Here is a 15,537-nt window from a genome sequence, read left to right as displayed (position 1 = left end):
CCCTGACCCCAAAGTAACGGAAACCTGTACTGAAGAGGCAAAAGGGTGATGTGCCTAAAGGGCTCATCGACTAGGGAGGTTGACCAAAAACATTCACTCTTACCTAGAATTAATTTACTTGTCTGTTAGAGCCTCAGATTTATACAGGTCACTGTAGTAGGATGTAAAAGTCGCATTGACCTAGAGAGGGGCAGAACCAAGGTCTTGGCCTGGCTTGAGTCTCTGGGGGATCTCACAGGAGGCAGATTGGCATTTAAGTTGGTGTGCTAAAAGACGACTGGCCTTTTTCCAATATTCCTAGAAAGTACCTCTGGAGCACTGTAACAGATGTACGGCCTTATTGGTTGTCAATAGCTCAAGCTGAAAATTGTTTCTGCTTGCATATAATTCCAGTCAGGGATCGAGTACTGGTGATCTACCTCTGAAATGGAGTCCACCAGCCTCTGTTCTTCTAATTTCTTCATCCGTAGGACATGTGCGCTATGAGACATAATCCCCCCCCCCCCCCACCCCCGTCCCTAAGGACCGCATTAAGAGCCTCCCACAACTTGAAATGGGAGATGGAGTCAGATCTATTTAATTTAAAGTGGACATCAATAGAGGTGGACAGGCGCTCCCAAAATTTCTTATCAGCCAGCAAAGTAGTTTCCAACCTCCAGGGTGGATGTTGGGTGGGGCCGGACTTGAGCAACAGATCAACAAAATATGGGTTGCGGTCAGAGATTACAATTGCTGAGAACTTTGCCGCCATCCCTGACGGGAGGAGAGCCCTCTCCAGAACTAAAAAAATCGATGTGAGAGTACACATGGCGAACATGAGAGAAAAAGGAGAAATCCCTGTCATTCGGATGCAAAGAACAGCAGAAGACTACCCCTCCCATCCGAGCCATGAAGGAAGACAAAGCACTGGCCACCCCCATTGGGAGAAAAAGGTTTTGGGTTTTGATCGATCCAATTTTGGGTCCAGAACACAATTCAGGTCGCCTTCTAAAATAAGATGGTGTGTGTCGAAGTTGAGGCGGGAAGACAACAAAAAACTGATTAAATTATCAGCCCAATTAAGGGCATAAACGTTGACCAGAACTACTGGTGTGTTCAAAAGGGAGCCACATACAATTCTATATCATTTAGGTCAGCCACAATCTGGGATGAGGAGAATTGGACTCTTTTGTTGATTTAGTCTCCGTGTCCCTGGCCCTACGATTAAAACTAGAATGAAAAGCTTGCCCAGCCATCTTTTAGCCCAGCCATCTTTTGGGCAGCACGGTAGCATTGTGGTTAGCACAATTGTTTTACAGCTCCAGGGTCCCAGGTTCGATTCCCGGCTTGGGTCACTGTCTGTGCGGAGTCTGCACGTTCTCCCTGTGTGTGCGTGGGTTTCCTCCGGGTGCTCCGGTTTCCTCCCACAGTCCAAAGATGTGCAGGTTAGGTGCATTGGCCAAGCTAAAATTGCCCTTAGTGTCCAAAATTGCCCTTAGTGTTGGGTGGGGTTACTGGGTTATGGGGATAGGGTGGAAGTGTGGACCTTGGGTAGGGTGCTCTTTCCAAGAGCCGGTGCAGACACGATGGGCCGAATGGTCTCCTACTGCACTGTAAATTCTATGATGATTCTATGATTTTGCGCAGCCTGGTCTGATCATTAACACGTAAATGGGTTTCTTACAAAAGAAAGTCAGAATTTAGGCTCTTAAGATGCGCAAATGATCTTGATCATTTTACAGAGCCATTCAAACACCCAACATTCCAGGTAATCAGGGGTCTCCCACCATCCCGCAAACCGAACTCAGCCATTGCCAAGGAGGGATGTTAAACAAGGGGTTCGGAGAAGAAAAAAGCAAGAAGATCAACACAAGGTGGCCACTGAGCCAAGTCAGGTGACTCGATAAAGAGAGACCAGCAGACACCATCAGCAAACTAAAACTAAAACCCACCCTCCCCAATCCATCACAGTTGAGCATAACCACACCCAAAAGCAAATGGAACGGTGGCAAACAATAACCTTAAATCTACAAATAACAGAACACAACTCAGCACACACTCTAAGCTCATTTTAAAAACTACTATGAGCTGCAGAAAACCCTTTAATATCACTCCCATTAATTAACACACCTTGTTAGCACAGAGACTCCCAACTGAGTATTAAAAACTTATTAAATTTAGAGCGCCATGAGGGCGACCAAAAGTCGCACCAAATATTAATAACAAAAAAGAAATAAAATAGATTTATTGTAAGGAGCGAACTGTAAAAATTCATCATATACAACTCACGTCATTTGAAAAGTGCCCATACAATGAACCATAGATCAGATTAAACGGAGCACAAATTATGCTTCTGGACTAAGGAGTCTGCATATCGCTGCAAGTCAAAAAAATAGTCCTTCTCATGGAACGATACACGAAGGCGGGCTGGATAAATCATCCCGAAGTTGACTCCATTCTTGTACAGGGAAGATTTCACTTTGTTAAAGGTGGCCCTTTTCTTGGCTAGGCCTGCTCATATGGCCTGGTATAATCTGACACGGTGGCCTTCCCATGTAATATCCAAAAGTTTCTTTGCCTATCGAAGCATCAACTCCTTCTCCTTAAAGCTGTGAAAACTTGCGATTACAGCATGAGGAGGATCTTCAGAGTGAGGCTTGGGTTGAAGCGAAAGTTGGGCCCGGTCTAATTCTGGGGGGGAATAGAAGTACGTTCTCAACCATCATTTTGTAGAACAAGTCTCAGAAATACTGAAGAGGAGTGCGACCTTCGATCCCCTCCGGTAACCCCACAACCTAAACATTTTGCCTTCTGGATCTGTTCTCCAGGTCTTCCAGCTTGGATGTTACTGTCCTGTTATCTTTGATCACAGCAGCAAAGTCAAATGGAGGTGATCCTGTCAGACAACGCAGTCTCCATGTCCTAGATTGTGGCTCCTTGTGCTTTGATAGTTGAACGAATTGGGGCCAAGGCTCCTCGATTGATCTTTTAAGATCCAAAGTCAAGCATTGTTGATATTTTCGAGTTCAATCACCAAAACGTTGCTTTGTCCGTTGGTGGAGTGGCTGGAGAAAAGGCTGCCGTTGCCATTTTATCTCCAGTTGAACCGTGGGAGGCTTCAGAGCTTGAGTCTGTGGTCGAAATTCAGTCTGCTACTTTTCCGGCTTTGCCTCTCCTGGCTGCAGCTAGGCGATTATATCTAGGGTAATAAGGAGACGAAGTAGTGTGATGGATAGTCCATCCTCACACATTCCTGAAATAGCTTCCCAATAAATTAAGGACCATTATCGATTTCTCTACATTCCCAAAGAAGCTGAAAATGGCACGTAGGGAGTGTGCCATTGTAACTAAGGTATCGTTTGTCAAATAATGGGTACTTGGTACAGAAACCAATGATGATGAAGTCAGTGTGATGAAAATGAAAGAGGTTGGATGCAATTTTGGGCCAAAGATGGGTAGAATTTAATGTGGAATCAATGATTCTTTGTGCTGACTTGGCAGATGTCATGCCTCAAACCTCTTGACAACAATTTCAATGTCTGGCTCATATCTGGCCAATAGATGTCTCTTGCGAGTATTCTTGCCTAATCTATACCTATGTATGAATGATGGAGTTGTGGAAAATATCAAGTTGCAAAGATTCTGGTATAATGACCTGCTTGCCTTTAAAAATGACTCTTCAGAAGATGCCTAGCTCAATTCAAAAGGCCAAAATTGTCTCAAGTGTTTATGGTCATGCTGAATTGTATCAGTCCTTCCTTCAGAGATGGCTTTCCAAGGTTTCTACAGAGTGGAATCTTTTGCTGTTTCTTCTTGCAGCTGCTGGCATGTGCATGGTGCTAAATGTGCTAGATCAATTGTCGGGCTTGCAATCTTGTGCAAGCTAACACTGAAACTGCCAATTTTGTCGATATATTCTGGATATTTCTACAAAAGGTTTTGAACAGAGTTGGAGGAGTAGTTTCTGAAGTTAATCTGCTTTGTGATGTTCGACTAATTCCATGGATTGACACTAGTGTGAGGTCATGGCATGCCGGTAGACCTACAATAGCTGGGCTTTTAGTCTCCACAATGTAGAACATCTGTGACATCTAGGAGGACTAATCGTACTTGCACTCCAGGACTATGGATCCTGCACATGGAATAACTGAACTGTAGTATGCTGAAAGTTTCACAGTAGTTGATTTCACCTTGGCTTTCCATGTCTGTGGTTACATGCCTTTTGGAATCCGCAGCAGTAGCACGTTTGCACTTGCCATGCTCTCAATCCTGGCAAAAATTAGTCATTTCCAACTTTCTTAGGGCAGATAATGATTCTTGGCGAACATTTCATACAGAATGACAGCATCAGAGTTTTCCATGTAATTGTTGATGTGAACCCCACCACTCGTCATCTCCATTGTGCACATCATCATCATTTTCTGGTTTGCCAATGTATATGTTTCTGATTGAATACTGGATGGCCATTCTTCTTGCCTGATGGTACCTGTTGTATTCGGTCTGGTTGGGTCAGTGTTAGGCTCTTTGTAGCACATTGGCCTTTGCTCTGGTGCACTGTTGCTGCCAATGGCTCTTTCTGTCACATACTTTGCAGAATTGATGGAAAACTGGGCATGTCCTTGGTGGATGGAGAACGTCACATCTTCCACAAGTTTCGTTAGGTTTAGTCTGGTTCTCGTATGTGCATCACTAATTGGGGTTGTATTTAGTCGTCAGTATTTATAAGCTTCTTAGATCATCTTCATATTTTTGCCCATCCTCAGTGTGAAACTGATCTCTCTGGAAGGCTTCCATGGAAGTGGTGCTAAATGCGATCACCAACTCAAAAATTCTGTCTGCTAGCTCTGCATCTGAAAAAATCACAGAACGTCCCCTTTTATCTGGATCTGCTGATGAAGTGGTCTATGGATTCTGTAGGTGGTTGAAATGGCATAAACGTTAGCCAACAAAAACAGAAGTTTAACCTGATTCAAAACTGGTCTTCCAATGTAGTCCATAACCTTTGGAGATCCTTTAGCTCTTATGCTGTTAATCCTGATGTGTTGTTCATCCTTTGTTCCCAATTGCTAAGCACATTTTTACAGCTTGCTTGTCTGGTTCAGTCGCACTTGAATCAAGAATCAAAAACTCTGTATGATGTCTAACCATTTTGAATTTGCCAAGGGTGCCACAGCTGCATCCCCAATTCTGACTAGGAATTTTTGTGGACTTTCTGATAATATCCCTTTTACCTTCCTTTACTGTAGTACCTGGGGTGAGTGTCGCTGTAGCTGTGTTTGTGCACTTTTCCAAAACTCTGCTCATTCTAATTGCAACTTTGGATGGCCCTTTTCTTATCACTTTCTTTTGTTTTTTATTTTGTTGAACGCTCCATCGCTATTGACTCGACCCATAACCTGGTCACTTGCCTTTGCCAACTGAGCTAACTCAGCGTTGGTCCTCTCGGCATGCTGTCCCACTCACTGAATTAACAGTGAGCAGTGAATTTCACTGCTTTCTAACCTCAAGGGATCTGTTTGCTTACCAGCTCTTTATTTGAGCACCATCTCTGCATTGTATCTTCAAAGCCTTTCTATGCAGTCACCATGCTGCCATTTCTACATTCTCCACTGGTATGGCTTTGTTGCAGTCTGACCAGAATGTCAAGGGTCATCTCATGCCATGTAGCATGATCCACGGTTGTTCAACATCTTGTGCTTAATTTTGCTGCCCGGCTGGCTGACCACTGCTGAGCATCATGTGCTGCTATAATAATATAAAGGTATCAATCACTTATAAGGGACACAGTGCAGAGATGATGCTCAAATTAAGAGCTGGCAAGCAAACGGATCCCCTGTGGGTTCATTTATTTAGTATAGGAACATGAGACCATCTATACGTAGATCGCAAACTTGGAGACATCAGTCGTATAGCTGTGTGTGTGTGCCCTGCTCAAAAGTGAATCCAATACTGGATTGTGTGACACACTTCCCTCTGGTGATGTCATGCTTCCATCCATTAATGAAATGAAACAAAAATTGCTTATTGTCACGAGTAGGCTTCAATGAAGTTACTGTGAAAAGCCCCTAGTCACTACATTCCGGCGCCTGTTCGGGGAGGCTGGTACAAGAATTGAACCGTGCTGCTGGCCTGCCTTGGTCTGCTTTAAAAGCCAGTGATTTAGCCCAGTGTGCTATACCAGCCCCTGCATATTCAAACAGAAACCCTGTGGAAACAGGAAACCTGAAGTGTATCTGAGCTCCAACTACAACTCTCAAATTCTCAACTTGCTAATTTTTCTCCACTAGCTCCAATCAGAATAGAGTGGCCAGCATGACCCAGTGTTGAACACTGTGGAGTCCCTCTTTGAGCTTCCCTAAAGTCCATTTGAATGTATATGGTGCATAACTACCTGTCCCATTGTCAGATCTTGTGGCCTGTCCTTGCCTGCCAAACTGGTCACTACTCTTGGATCATCCTGGAGAGAAAATATAACCATTAGCTTATTTTCTCAACTACCAATATTTCCTTATCACCTCTTCTCTGCCTTCACTCTCCTTCTATCTAATGACAAATTCATAGGTTTCTTTGTCATTAAGATTGAGATCATCCATTTAGTTGCCTCTAAAACATCATTCCCATTCTCCTCAAAACCAAGTTTCTTCCAAGGTCCAATATTCTCTCCAGTTTTCTACTTGCTGAGTCCATGTCCAGGCTCTTCATGTCCATGGGGCCCTCCTCTTACCTCTCAGCCCTAATCCATCCAAGCAGGTGGTCGAACCTCCATTGTGAGCCCCATGCAAGCTGATATTGCGAACAGTTTTCTCTCCTCAGCTACTATAGCTTCCCCTTTAAAATGAGCTGCTTATTTCCCTCCTCAAAAATCCATTCTTCCCCTCTGTTATTACGTGCTACATCTCTATCATCAACCATTGTTTTCCCCCAAAGTTCTTTCACCTATTATCCCTTCCTAAATCCGAGCCTATCTTTCTTGCAACAGCAGATTTGAATCTCTCCAATCAAGTTTCCATCCTTGCCACAGCACTGACACAACATTAATCAAAGGTACAAATAACAACCCAAGTGACTGTGATCAGGTTGTGCTATCATTCTTCATCGTGCTCTATCTGCTGGCATTGATATGGTCAATCACACCATTCTCTTCCAATGCCTCTATTCCATTGTCCACCTGAATACTATTGCCCTCTTTCCTGGTTCCATGCTTCTTCCCCAGTCAGTCCTAACCCAAATAATAAACTCTGGAAGGCCATGGGACGAGGTAAGCAGTTGGCTGCTTCCACCTCAGATGTGCATCCTGGGAAAACAACTAGACACAGTGTAAGCGGGCAAGTTGCACCTCAAACTGTTTGGTGCCTGGCGTGGTTCTCATTTTTGGCCTCTCCCGTTTATCACCGGCCTCGTTTCATTTGAGCAAGAGCATAACGAAGCCGGAGAATCGCGCCCTATGAAATGGTACGTTGGACTTCAATGCAAAAGGACTCGAGTGCAGGAACAAGGATGTCCTTTTGCAGTTGCACAGGGCCTCAGTGAGACCACACCTGGAGTATTGTGTGCAGTTTTGATCGCCTTACTTAAGAAAGGATATACTTTCTATGGAGGGAGTGCAGCAATGATTCAGCAGACTGATTCTTCCGACGGCAGGATTGTCACATGAAGAGAGATTGGGTCAATGAGGCCTGTATTCATTCGAGTTTAGAAAAATGAGAGGGGATCTAATTGAAACGTATAAAATTCTGACAGGGCTGGACAGGCTAGATACAGAGGTGATGTTCCCCCCGGCTGCAGGGTCTGGAGAAAGGGGTCACAGTCTCAGGTTATGGGTAGGCCATTTAGAACTGAGATGAGGAGAAACCTCTTCACTCAGAGGGTGGTGAACCTGTGGAGGCCAATACGTTTCAGAAGGAAATAGATTCGACACTCTAAAGGTGTCAAGTGGTATGGGAAGAGTGTAGGAGTAATGTTTTGAGATAGAGGATCAGCCTTGGTCATATTAAATGGTATAGCAGGCTCAAGGGGCTGAATGACCTACTCTTGCTCTCATTTTCGATGCCTAACTTTTTCCAGTATTATCAGTTTCTCTTCCTGTGGATACGTCCACTGCCCCTCTTCAAAATAGTGCCAAGGGATCTTTTACATTTACCTGAGAGGTCAGATGGGGTCTTGATTTTACATCTTATCCAAAACACCGTACCTCCAACAGTGCAGCACTCCCTCAGTACTATACTGGAGTGTCAGTTTTGATTTTTGGCTCAAGCCCTGGGATGGGCCTTGAATCTTTAATCATGTGACGTAGAGGTGAGAGAGTTCCCAACCGAGCCACAGTTGATATGGCTTCATTTCTGACATCTGGAGTTTCCTACCTGAGCACTCCCCACCCAGTTCCCTTCTTCATGACCTCTTTGACCAGAACTTTAATCACCCATCCTAATAACTCTTTCTTTGGCTCTGTCAATTGTTATTACTACTCTGTGATGTGCCTTAGGATGTTTTATTATGTTAAAGGCAAAGTGTAATTTCTAAAAATAAATACAGCCAGATGAATTTCTCAACAATCTGAGTTCTATACGTAAGTGTTCCTTTCAATAATATTCTGAGTTCACCACTGCGTGCTAACTGCGTTTCCCAGTGAAAATGATATTGGAGTCCTATTGATGTAATAGGATTCTTATTCAACTACAACAATGTGGCTCCTACTAACTTTGGGCAGGTATATGGGACATCCTTGTGAATGGCGGCAGCATCACGGGAGTGGAAATGGAGCAGTTGGTGCCACCCTGCAATGTTTGGAATGCTACTTCTATGTTTTTCCCCAGTATAGCCTATCCTAAAATCAGACTCAAGACAATACTACAATGGGTTTGGAAGTTCGGGGATGATTTTGGGAAATTTTCAGCTACATTAGATAAAGTATTCAAAGTTCTGTAGAAGAGTCATGTGGACTCGAAAAGTTAACTCTTTCTCTTACCACAGATGCTACCTGATCTGCTGAGTAGATCTAGCATTTTTTGTTTTCATTTTAGATCAAGTACTATTTGGTTGACCACTATCTGCTGTCAACTAACTTGATACCGTGTGCCAACTGTTGACTGCAGCATCTGAGTATCAGAACTATTAATTAGTCATTGGTCTAATTTTTCTATCATAAAAATGGAAAAGAAATTGTGATTTCAGAATATCTTAGCATTTTGCCACTGATTAATGAAAAAAATGAAGAATTATAAGTCTATTTGGGTGTTATATTGTTGATATTAATTTATTCACAATTTATGTTGTTTTAATTGTCATACTTAAAATACAATTATCAAGTGGTTCATGATTTCAGTAATGTATGAGGTATTATGATAATTCACAGAGATTTTCAGAATTATCAAGTAAATGCAATGGATCATATCCTGGAATGCATGATTGTTTGTAACTGTGAATTACTGCACACTTACAATGATTGGACCAAATTAACATTAATGGCAATTAAGAATGTCAATTCTTTTGAGCTGTACCATTAAATCATATTTAGCTACATGAGCCATTTTGGTTTTCAATGATACTGTTGTATTTGGAGGTGGATAGATGGATGGTGCTATGAGGAAAAAGTGAATAGCTCACAAGAGTACATTATGACAGAATTGATTATATCTGGATATGTAACTCTTTCGGCAAATTGGAAACAACACATGTGATTATCACTGAGGAAATCATGACTGAGGCAGCTTAATTAGTTAAGAAACAGCAATGTTAACTTGTAAGCTCATATATAGTGACTGTGTCTCTCCTGTTTTACAACAGGGTCTAATAGAGTCAACCAGAAAGACAGGCGAGTACTAGCATGTGTAGTTGTGCTACCTCTCAGTGTTGCAGTATATGATTCTATCTCCACTATATGCCAGAAAGAAAGACGGCCAGATTTTGCAGCAAAGAAATGCTGTTTGTCACTGACCTTGAAGGAAGCTGCCCACAAAGATCTAGTGATCTGTTGCCATGGTTTTGCACTTTCCCGAAGGCAGTTTAAATTTGGAGTTAACTCAAGGGGATGTCCAGCTGTGACGTCAGTGAGTTGGTAAGCAGGCAATCATGCAAGTATTCACACAGCAAGCCAGCAATTTAAAAACACATAATATAATTCACTTCTAATTTAATTTTTCAGGTAACAAAATAAATTAATATGAATGGATTAGAATGGGGGTTAAAGTAAGAGGATCGTAGAAATTTTATGGCACAGAAAGAGGCCACTCAGCCCAATGTGTCTGTGCTGGCTGGAAAATGAGCCAGCCGGCTTAATCCTATGTTCCACCATTTGCCCCGTGACCCTGCAGGCTATGACAACTTTTAAATCAGTTGAGGGTTTCTGCCTCTCCAACCCTTTCAGGCAGTGAATTCGAGACAACCACAACAGTCTGGGGTGAAATTCTTGCTCTCATCTCCCCTCTGATCCTTCTGCCAATCATTTTGGACAGGATTTTCCGGTCCGCTGAGCCATGGGAATTGTCGCGGGTGGGACAGAAAATTTGATGGACCGGCAATTGGGTAACTCTTGGGCAGTTGACTTTGGGTGGGAATTTCTGGTTCCGTGGCGGGTGAGAATGGATAATTCTGCTCTTTAAATCTGTGCTCCCCTAGTCACTGGCCTCTCAGCTAAAGTAAACAGACCTCTCCCAGACACTCTATCTAGCCCCTCATAATTTTGTACATCTCAATCCAATCTCTCCTTAGCCCCCTCTATTCCAAGGAGAAGAATTCCCAGCCTGTGCAATCCCACAGCTACAATTTTGAATTCCTGGCAACATCCTCATAATTCTCCTCTGTACCCTCTCTAATGCAATTACATAATTTCTGTAATAAGGTGACCACAACTCCACCTAGTACTCAAGTTGTGGCCTCACTAATGTTTTAAAAATATTTTTTTCAGATTTGTATCTTTTTAATATTATGGAGAAATTTGACATTCCACAAATATAAAATTGGATTTTCAGGCTAGTGAGGGGATGGTAGCAGTAATTATGTAAGGAATACACCATTTAAATAAAAGTTATATTTCATTCAAGAAAAAGAAAGCCTTGCATTTATGTAGCACTTTTCATGACCACCTAACCGAACTTTCTAGACACTAGGGGGCAATTTAGCATGGTCAATCCACCTAACATACACATCTTTGGACTCTGGGAGCACCCGGAGGAAACACATGCAGACACGGGGAGAACATGCAAACTCCACACAGGCAGTCACCCAAGGTCGGAATTGAACCCGGGTTCCTGGTGTCTCACCCACAAAACGGCACCACTGACAGTGCAGTGCCCCCTCAGCCTTTATTTTTGTGCTCAAGCCTTGGATTTGGAATTGAACTCAGAATGTTCACTCAGAGGTGAAAGTGCCACCAACTGAGCCATGGATGACACAATAAAGGTTTGACGCAACAAGTTGCAACATTTGTGAGGCGTTTTGCTGTGAGTATAGCAGTATAAAAGAAGTTCTTGTCTATTCACAGATTTCCTATTGTTTCCAGGTTAGGGGTGTCTCAACAATGCACCCACTGGAGAAGCACAGAATCACTGACAGCAACCTCTGGATTTCTGCATGTGTGGACTCTAGTTGCTGTCAGTTTCAACAGAATAATGACAGTCAATGCAGATAGTTCCACCACCAACATTACTGTTGCAAAATCAGGACCAAAATGTCTTTGACCTCAAATGAAAGGAGAAATGGGAAAATGCAGCCAAAGTGCTCGTATGCATTATATGAGTGAAAATTTATTCCAGTCTGCAAACTGCCAAAAGCCTTGTAAATTTTGGAAGTAAGATTTGAATGGCTGATGATCAGTCAACTTCCCAATTGCAGAAAAGAATTGAAGATTAGATAGTATGTCAACAGAATAAAACAAGGGAAGTTCAATAATAATGCTCTGTCACTATGTAATAATAGCTCATTGAGTAATTACCAAAATACTCCATACTTAAGAAGTATGGTACTAATAGTTTCCCCACCCGACTCTTCAAATCGTGAGTGTGCACCAGATATCTTTTCAAGTTCGGTCCCATCAGTCTGTCACATAAATATATTGTGCATCCTTAATTATGATAGCAAGATAAGGACAGGAATTGGCCCTCCAGCCTCCTGAGCTTATTCAATGATTTAGTTAGATTTTACTGATCTGCACCTTAACGGTATTAACCTGTCCATGCTCCGTATGCCTTGATACCTTTACCACAATATCCCCAACCTCAAAACTCTCATTGGTCTCAATCTTGAAAACTTCAATTTCAGTTAAACATCCGCAGGCTTTTGGGGAAGCAATCTCCAGAGTTCCATTACTTTGTGAATGAAATGCTTCTTCCTGATTTCACTCTTTATAGGTCTAGCTGTAATTTTAAGATTGTGTATTGTTGTTCTGGCTGTCCCTGACACGGAAAATCATTAATCTGTGTCTACCTCTATCAAAGGCCTTTACCATTCTAATGGCCTCAGTTAGATTATTGCTCCACTTTTGGAAGGCAAGAGGGCTGAGATTTTAACGACTGCTGGAGACTCCATGGTCTATCCATAATGATGCTGGGAAGTAGGATCTGGAAGTCCCATTCCCGTATTTGACAGTAGGGTGAATGGGATGTGATATGACTCACACCCCATTGGGGGATACCCAAATGCGGGTGAGGGCTGAGGGCTAAAGGACCTAATATTTGACAACACAGCTGAACGTCCCAGAGAACCAAGTTGGGCCTTTTAACGAGCCTGCCTCAGTATCTGCCTCCGATCTGCATCCAGGGATGGTGGACCTGTTTCCTGCATGCATCTGCCTGCTCACACCCAATGACCCCTCATACCCAATGACCCCTCCATTCATCTACATGACCTCTTATAGGCATCGTGCCAACTTGGTGCCAATCCATGCCCCCTCCCACCCAGCCCCCCACTCTCCTCCATGGCCCTTTATAGCCTCCATGTCAATTTGGTGCCAAATCACACCAACCAAGACCCCTTATACCCTCCATGTCAACAGGAAATTTGAAGCTTTACCTTTGATCCTTTTCAACTCCCGGAGACTGAGCATTGACAAAAAGCCACCTGTTGCCCCACACCCCAGCCCCGACTCCAAGGCAAAAGATCCAAAAACCTACTTCCTGTAATCCTTTATGGACATGCACCATCCAGATATCAGACACTTCATTTTCTTTCACAAAATCATCTGAAATCATGTGGTATGGCAGAAAATCAGGTGAAGAAGATGTCTACTGTACCTTCAAATCCTGGCATATGATGGGACATGGATGTTTGGTCTTCCACACAAGCAGATAAAGCAACCACTTGTCTCTTGATTACACCTCTGCGAGTAAACAAACATCTAAGACCCTGCATTCTGCCAGTACTGCCATTGATCAGGGACTATTGGGATGGTGGCAGTCCTTGAATAGCTATCCAAGGGTTCATCAAAGTGCCTTTCAGATGGGAAATTTCCATTTGTGGCCATCACCTTAGTCCACAGGCCCTAAAACTTACCAGAAATAAATTTTACGGAAAGATATCTGGGGGTCTTTTGTCCCTTTCCATTGGACTCATTTACTGCTGGTGCGACTGCATCTTTCCCGAAGGCTTCTTTTGCAGGCAGGATCTCACTAGAAACCTGTGATGCACAACTAATGATTTCTCGTGCAGAAAAAGTAGTCGGAAATGAATTAGGCTGAATGATCGGTTCAGTCTGTCTCTGAATATCATACAATACCTCATGCCTTTCCCTGAGAAGATAAGGCATATAAAGCATTTCAAACTTCTTAATCTTCTTGAAAGATCTTTGTTCTTTGAAAACCTGACTGACTACCCATGCCTCAACCTCTGTATTCAATCTTCCTCTGTTCACAGAGATGAATCACAGACCTATTAGCACAATAGTGTTTCCGATAACTGAGAAAAATGGATGAATTGTTTTTTGTTGACGAGCTCGGTGGAAAACAACTTTTAATGCACCTCTTTAATTTAGGTGCATTAAAAAAAACATCTTTTACTCTGGACCCCCAAATTTAAAGCAATTCTTTTTACAAATCCATAACATTGAATTGAATGGTTAAATAACATTGAATTGAATGATTGGAGACAATATTAAACTGCCACATAAAAGCATATGAAATCGGAGCAGAAGTAGGCCGTTTGACCCCTCAAGCCTGCTCTGCCATTCATTGCGATCATGAACAAACTGATTGCAGCCTTAAATCCTCTTTGCTGCCTGTCCCCTGTAACCTTTGACTCCTCTGTAGATCAAAAATGAGTTCAACACAATGTTGAATGTTTCAACAATATGGCATCCACCGCACTCTAGGGCAGCGAATTCCAAACATTAATGGGAGAAGAAATTCCTCATCTGTCAATGGGAAACCCTTTAGTTTGAAACCATGCTTCCAAGTTCTAGATTCCCCCAGAGGGGAAACACCCTCTCAGCAACAACAACCTGTCAAGGCCGCTCAGATTTTTATGTTTCCATTTGATCTCTCGTTCTTTGAATTGCAAATTAATATAGGTCCAATCTGTCCAACCTTTTTCAACAATCCTGGGACCGGAATATACCGCTGATGTGAACAGCCGGTAGATCGCACCAGGAATCTAAAATCCTAGGTCTAGGTGTGATCTCACCAATGCTCTGAACAGTTGTAGCAGGACTTCCCTACTTTTATACTCCAACCTCTTTGCAATAAGGGCCGACATTGTCTTTCTAATTACTTGCTGTATCCTCACATTAATCTTTTGTGAGGCCACACAAGCCCCTCTGTACTGTAGCATTCTACAGCCTATCTCAGTTTAACTTATATTCGGCTTTTTTGTCCTTCCCATCAATGCAGACAACCTCACATTTTCCCACACTATCTTCCATCTGTCCACTCAAATGTCTTTTCACATTGTTGTTTTAGATATGACTGAAGCTCACAAATGTGAAAGAAATACTGCTGTTTTAAACAAGATAAAGTGTCATTTCAAAATGATTTAAAAATAAATTACAATTGAATGGCAGCAATTAGCTTCTGGTCAAATAATAGGTTGTAAATTAGGACAGGTCATTCAAAGTGTTCAATCTTCACTTTCATTGAACTGCTAATCAACACATGAGGTTTCACTTATTAGTACTCATAGTAATATGATTAATATGATACAACCTCTGAAAGCAAATGGTTTGTCTTGAAACTTTGGATTAATTGGTTACCTTCAGTGCATTTTGAGTATCTTCCAGACAATAGACCCGTATGCTATACTCCAATGATGTGCATGTTCCTGGTGCAAACAGAACTAGCCTTAAGCGCTTTGCGGCAGTCACATTCAGTGATTCACCGACTAGGGTGTATTTGCCCAATGTCTCAGTAAATATATGGGACATCTGACCATCAAGCTGGCAATAGTAGGGATTGGAAGGAATTTCTTTCCCTAAATGTAATATCTCCTGTGGAAAGAAAAGAGATAAAGAATAGCAATGGTAAGTACTTTTCATAAAACTTCACATAACCAGCCAGTAGGACAGACACAAAAACTGATACCACTGTACAATACACCAGTGTTTTTCAAACTTTTTTTCCTGGGACTCACTTTTGC

The 15,537-nt window shown here is 42.5% G+C and overlaps 1 protein-coding gene across 1 annotated transcript in view; it reads right to left on the bottom strand.

The window, feature by feature from the left end:
- The window catches only part of unc5a (unc-5 netrin receptor A), a 900,708-nt gene that overhangs the window by 68,743 nt on the left and 816,428 nt on the right, over positions 1-15,537 (bottom strand). The window contains exon 12 of the mRNA XM_072512209.1: positions 15,155-15,388. Coding sequence (XP_072368310.1) covers positions 15,155-15,388 — 234 coding nt within the window. The remainder of the gene's footprint in view (positions 1-15,154; positions 15,389-15,537) is intronic.

The sequence above is a fragment of the Scyliorhinus torazame genome, chromosome 7 (genome assembly GCF_047496885.1).
Source record: "Scyliorhinus torazame isolate Kashiwa2021f chromosome 7, sScyTor2.1, whole genome shotgun sequence".
NCBI lineage: Eukaryota > Metazoa > Chordata > Chondrichthyes > Carcharhiniformes > Scyliorhinidae > Scyliorhinus > Scyliorhinus torazame.
The sequence above is the reverse complement of the archived record's forward strand: the minus strand, read 5'-3'. Positions and strand labels throughout refer to the sequence as shown.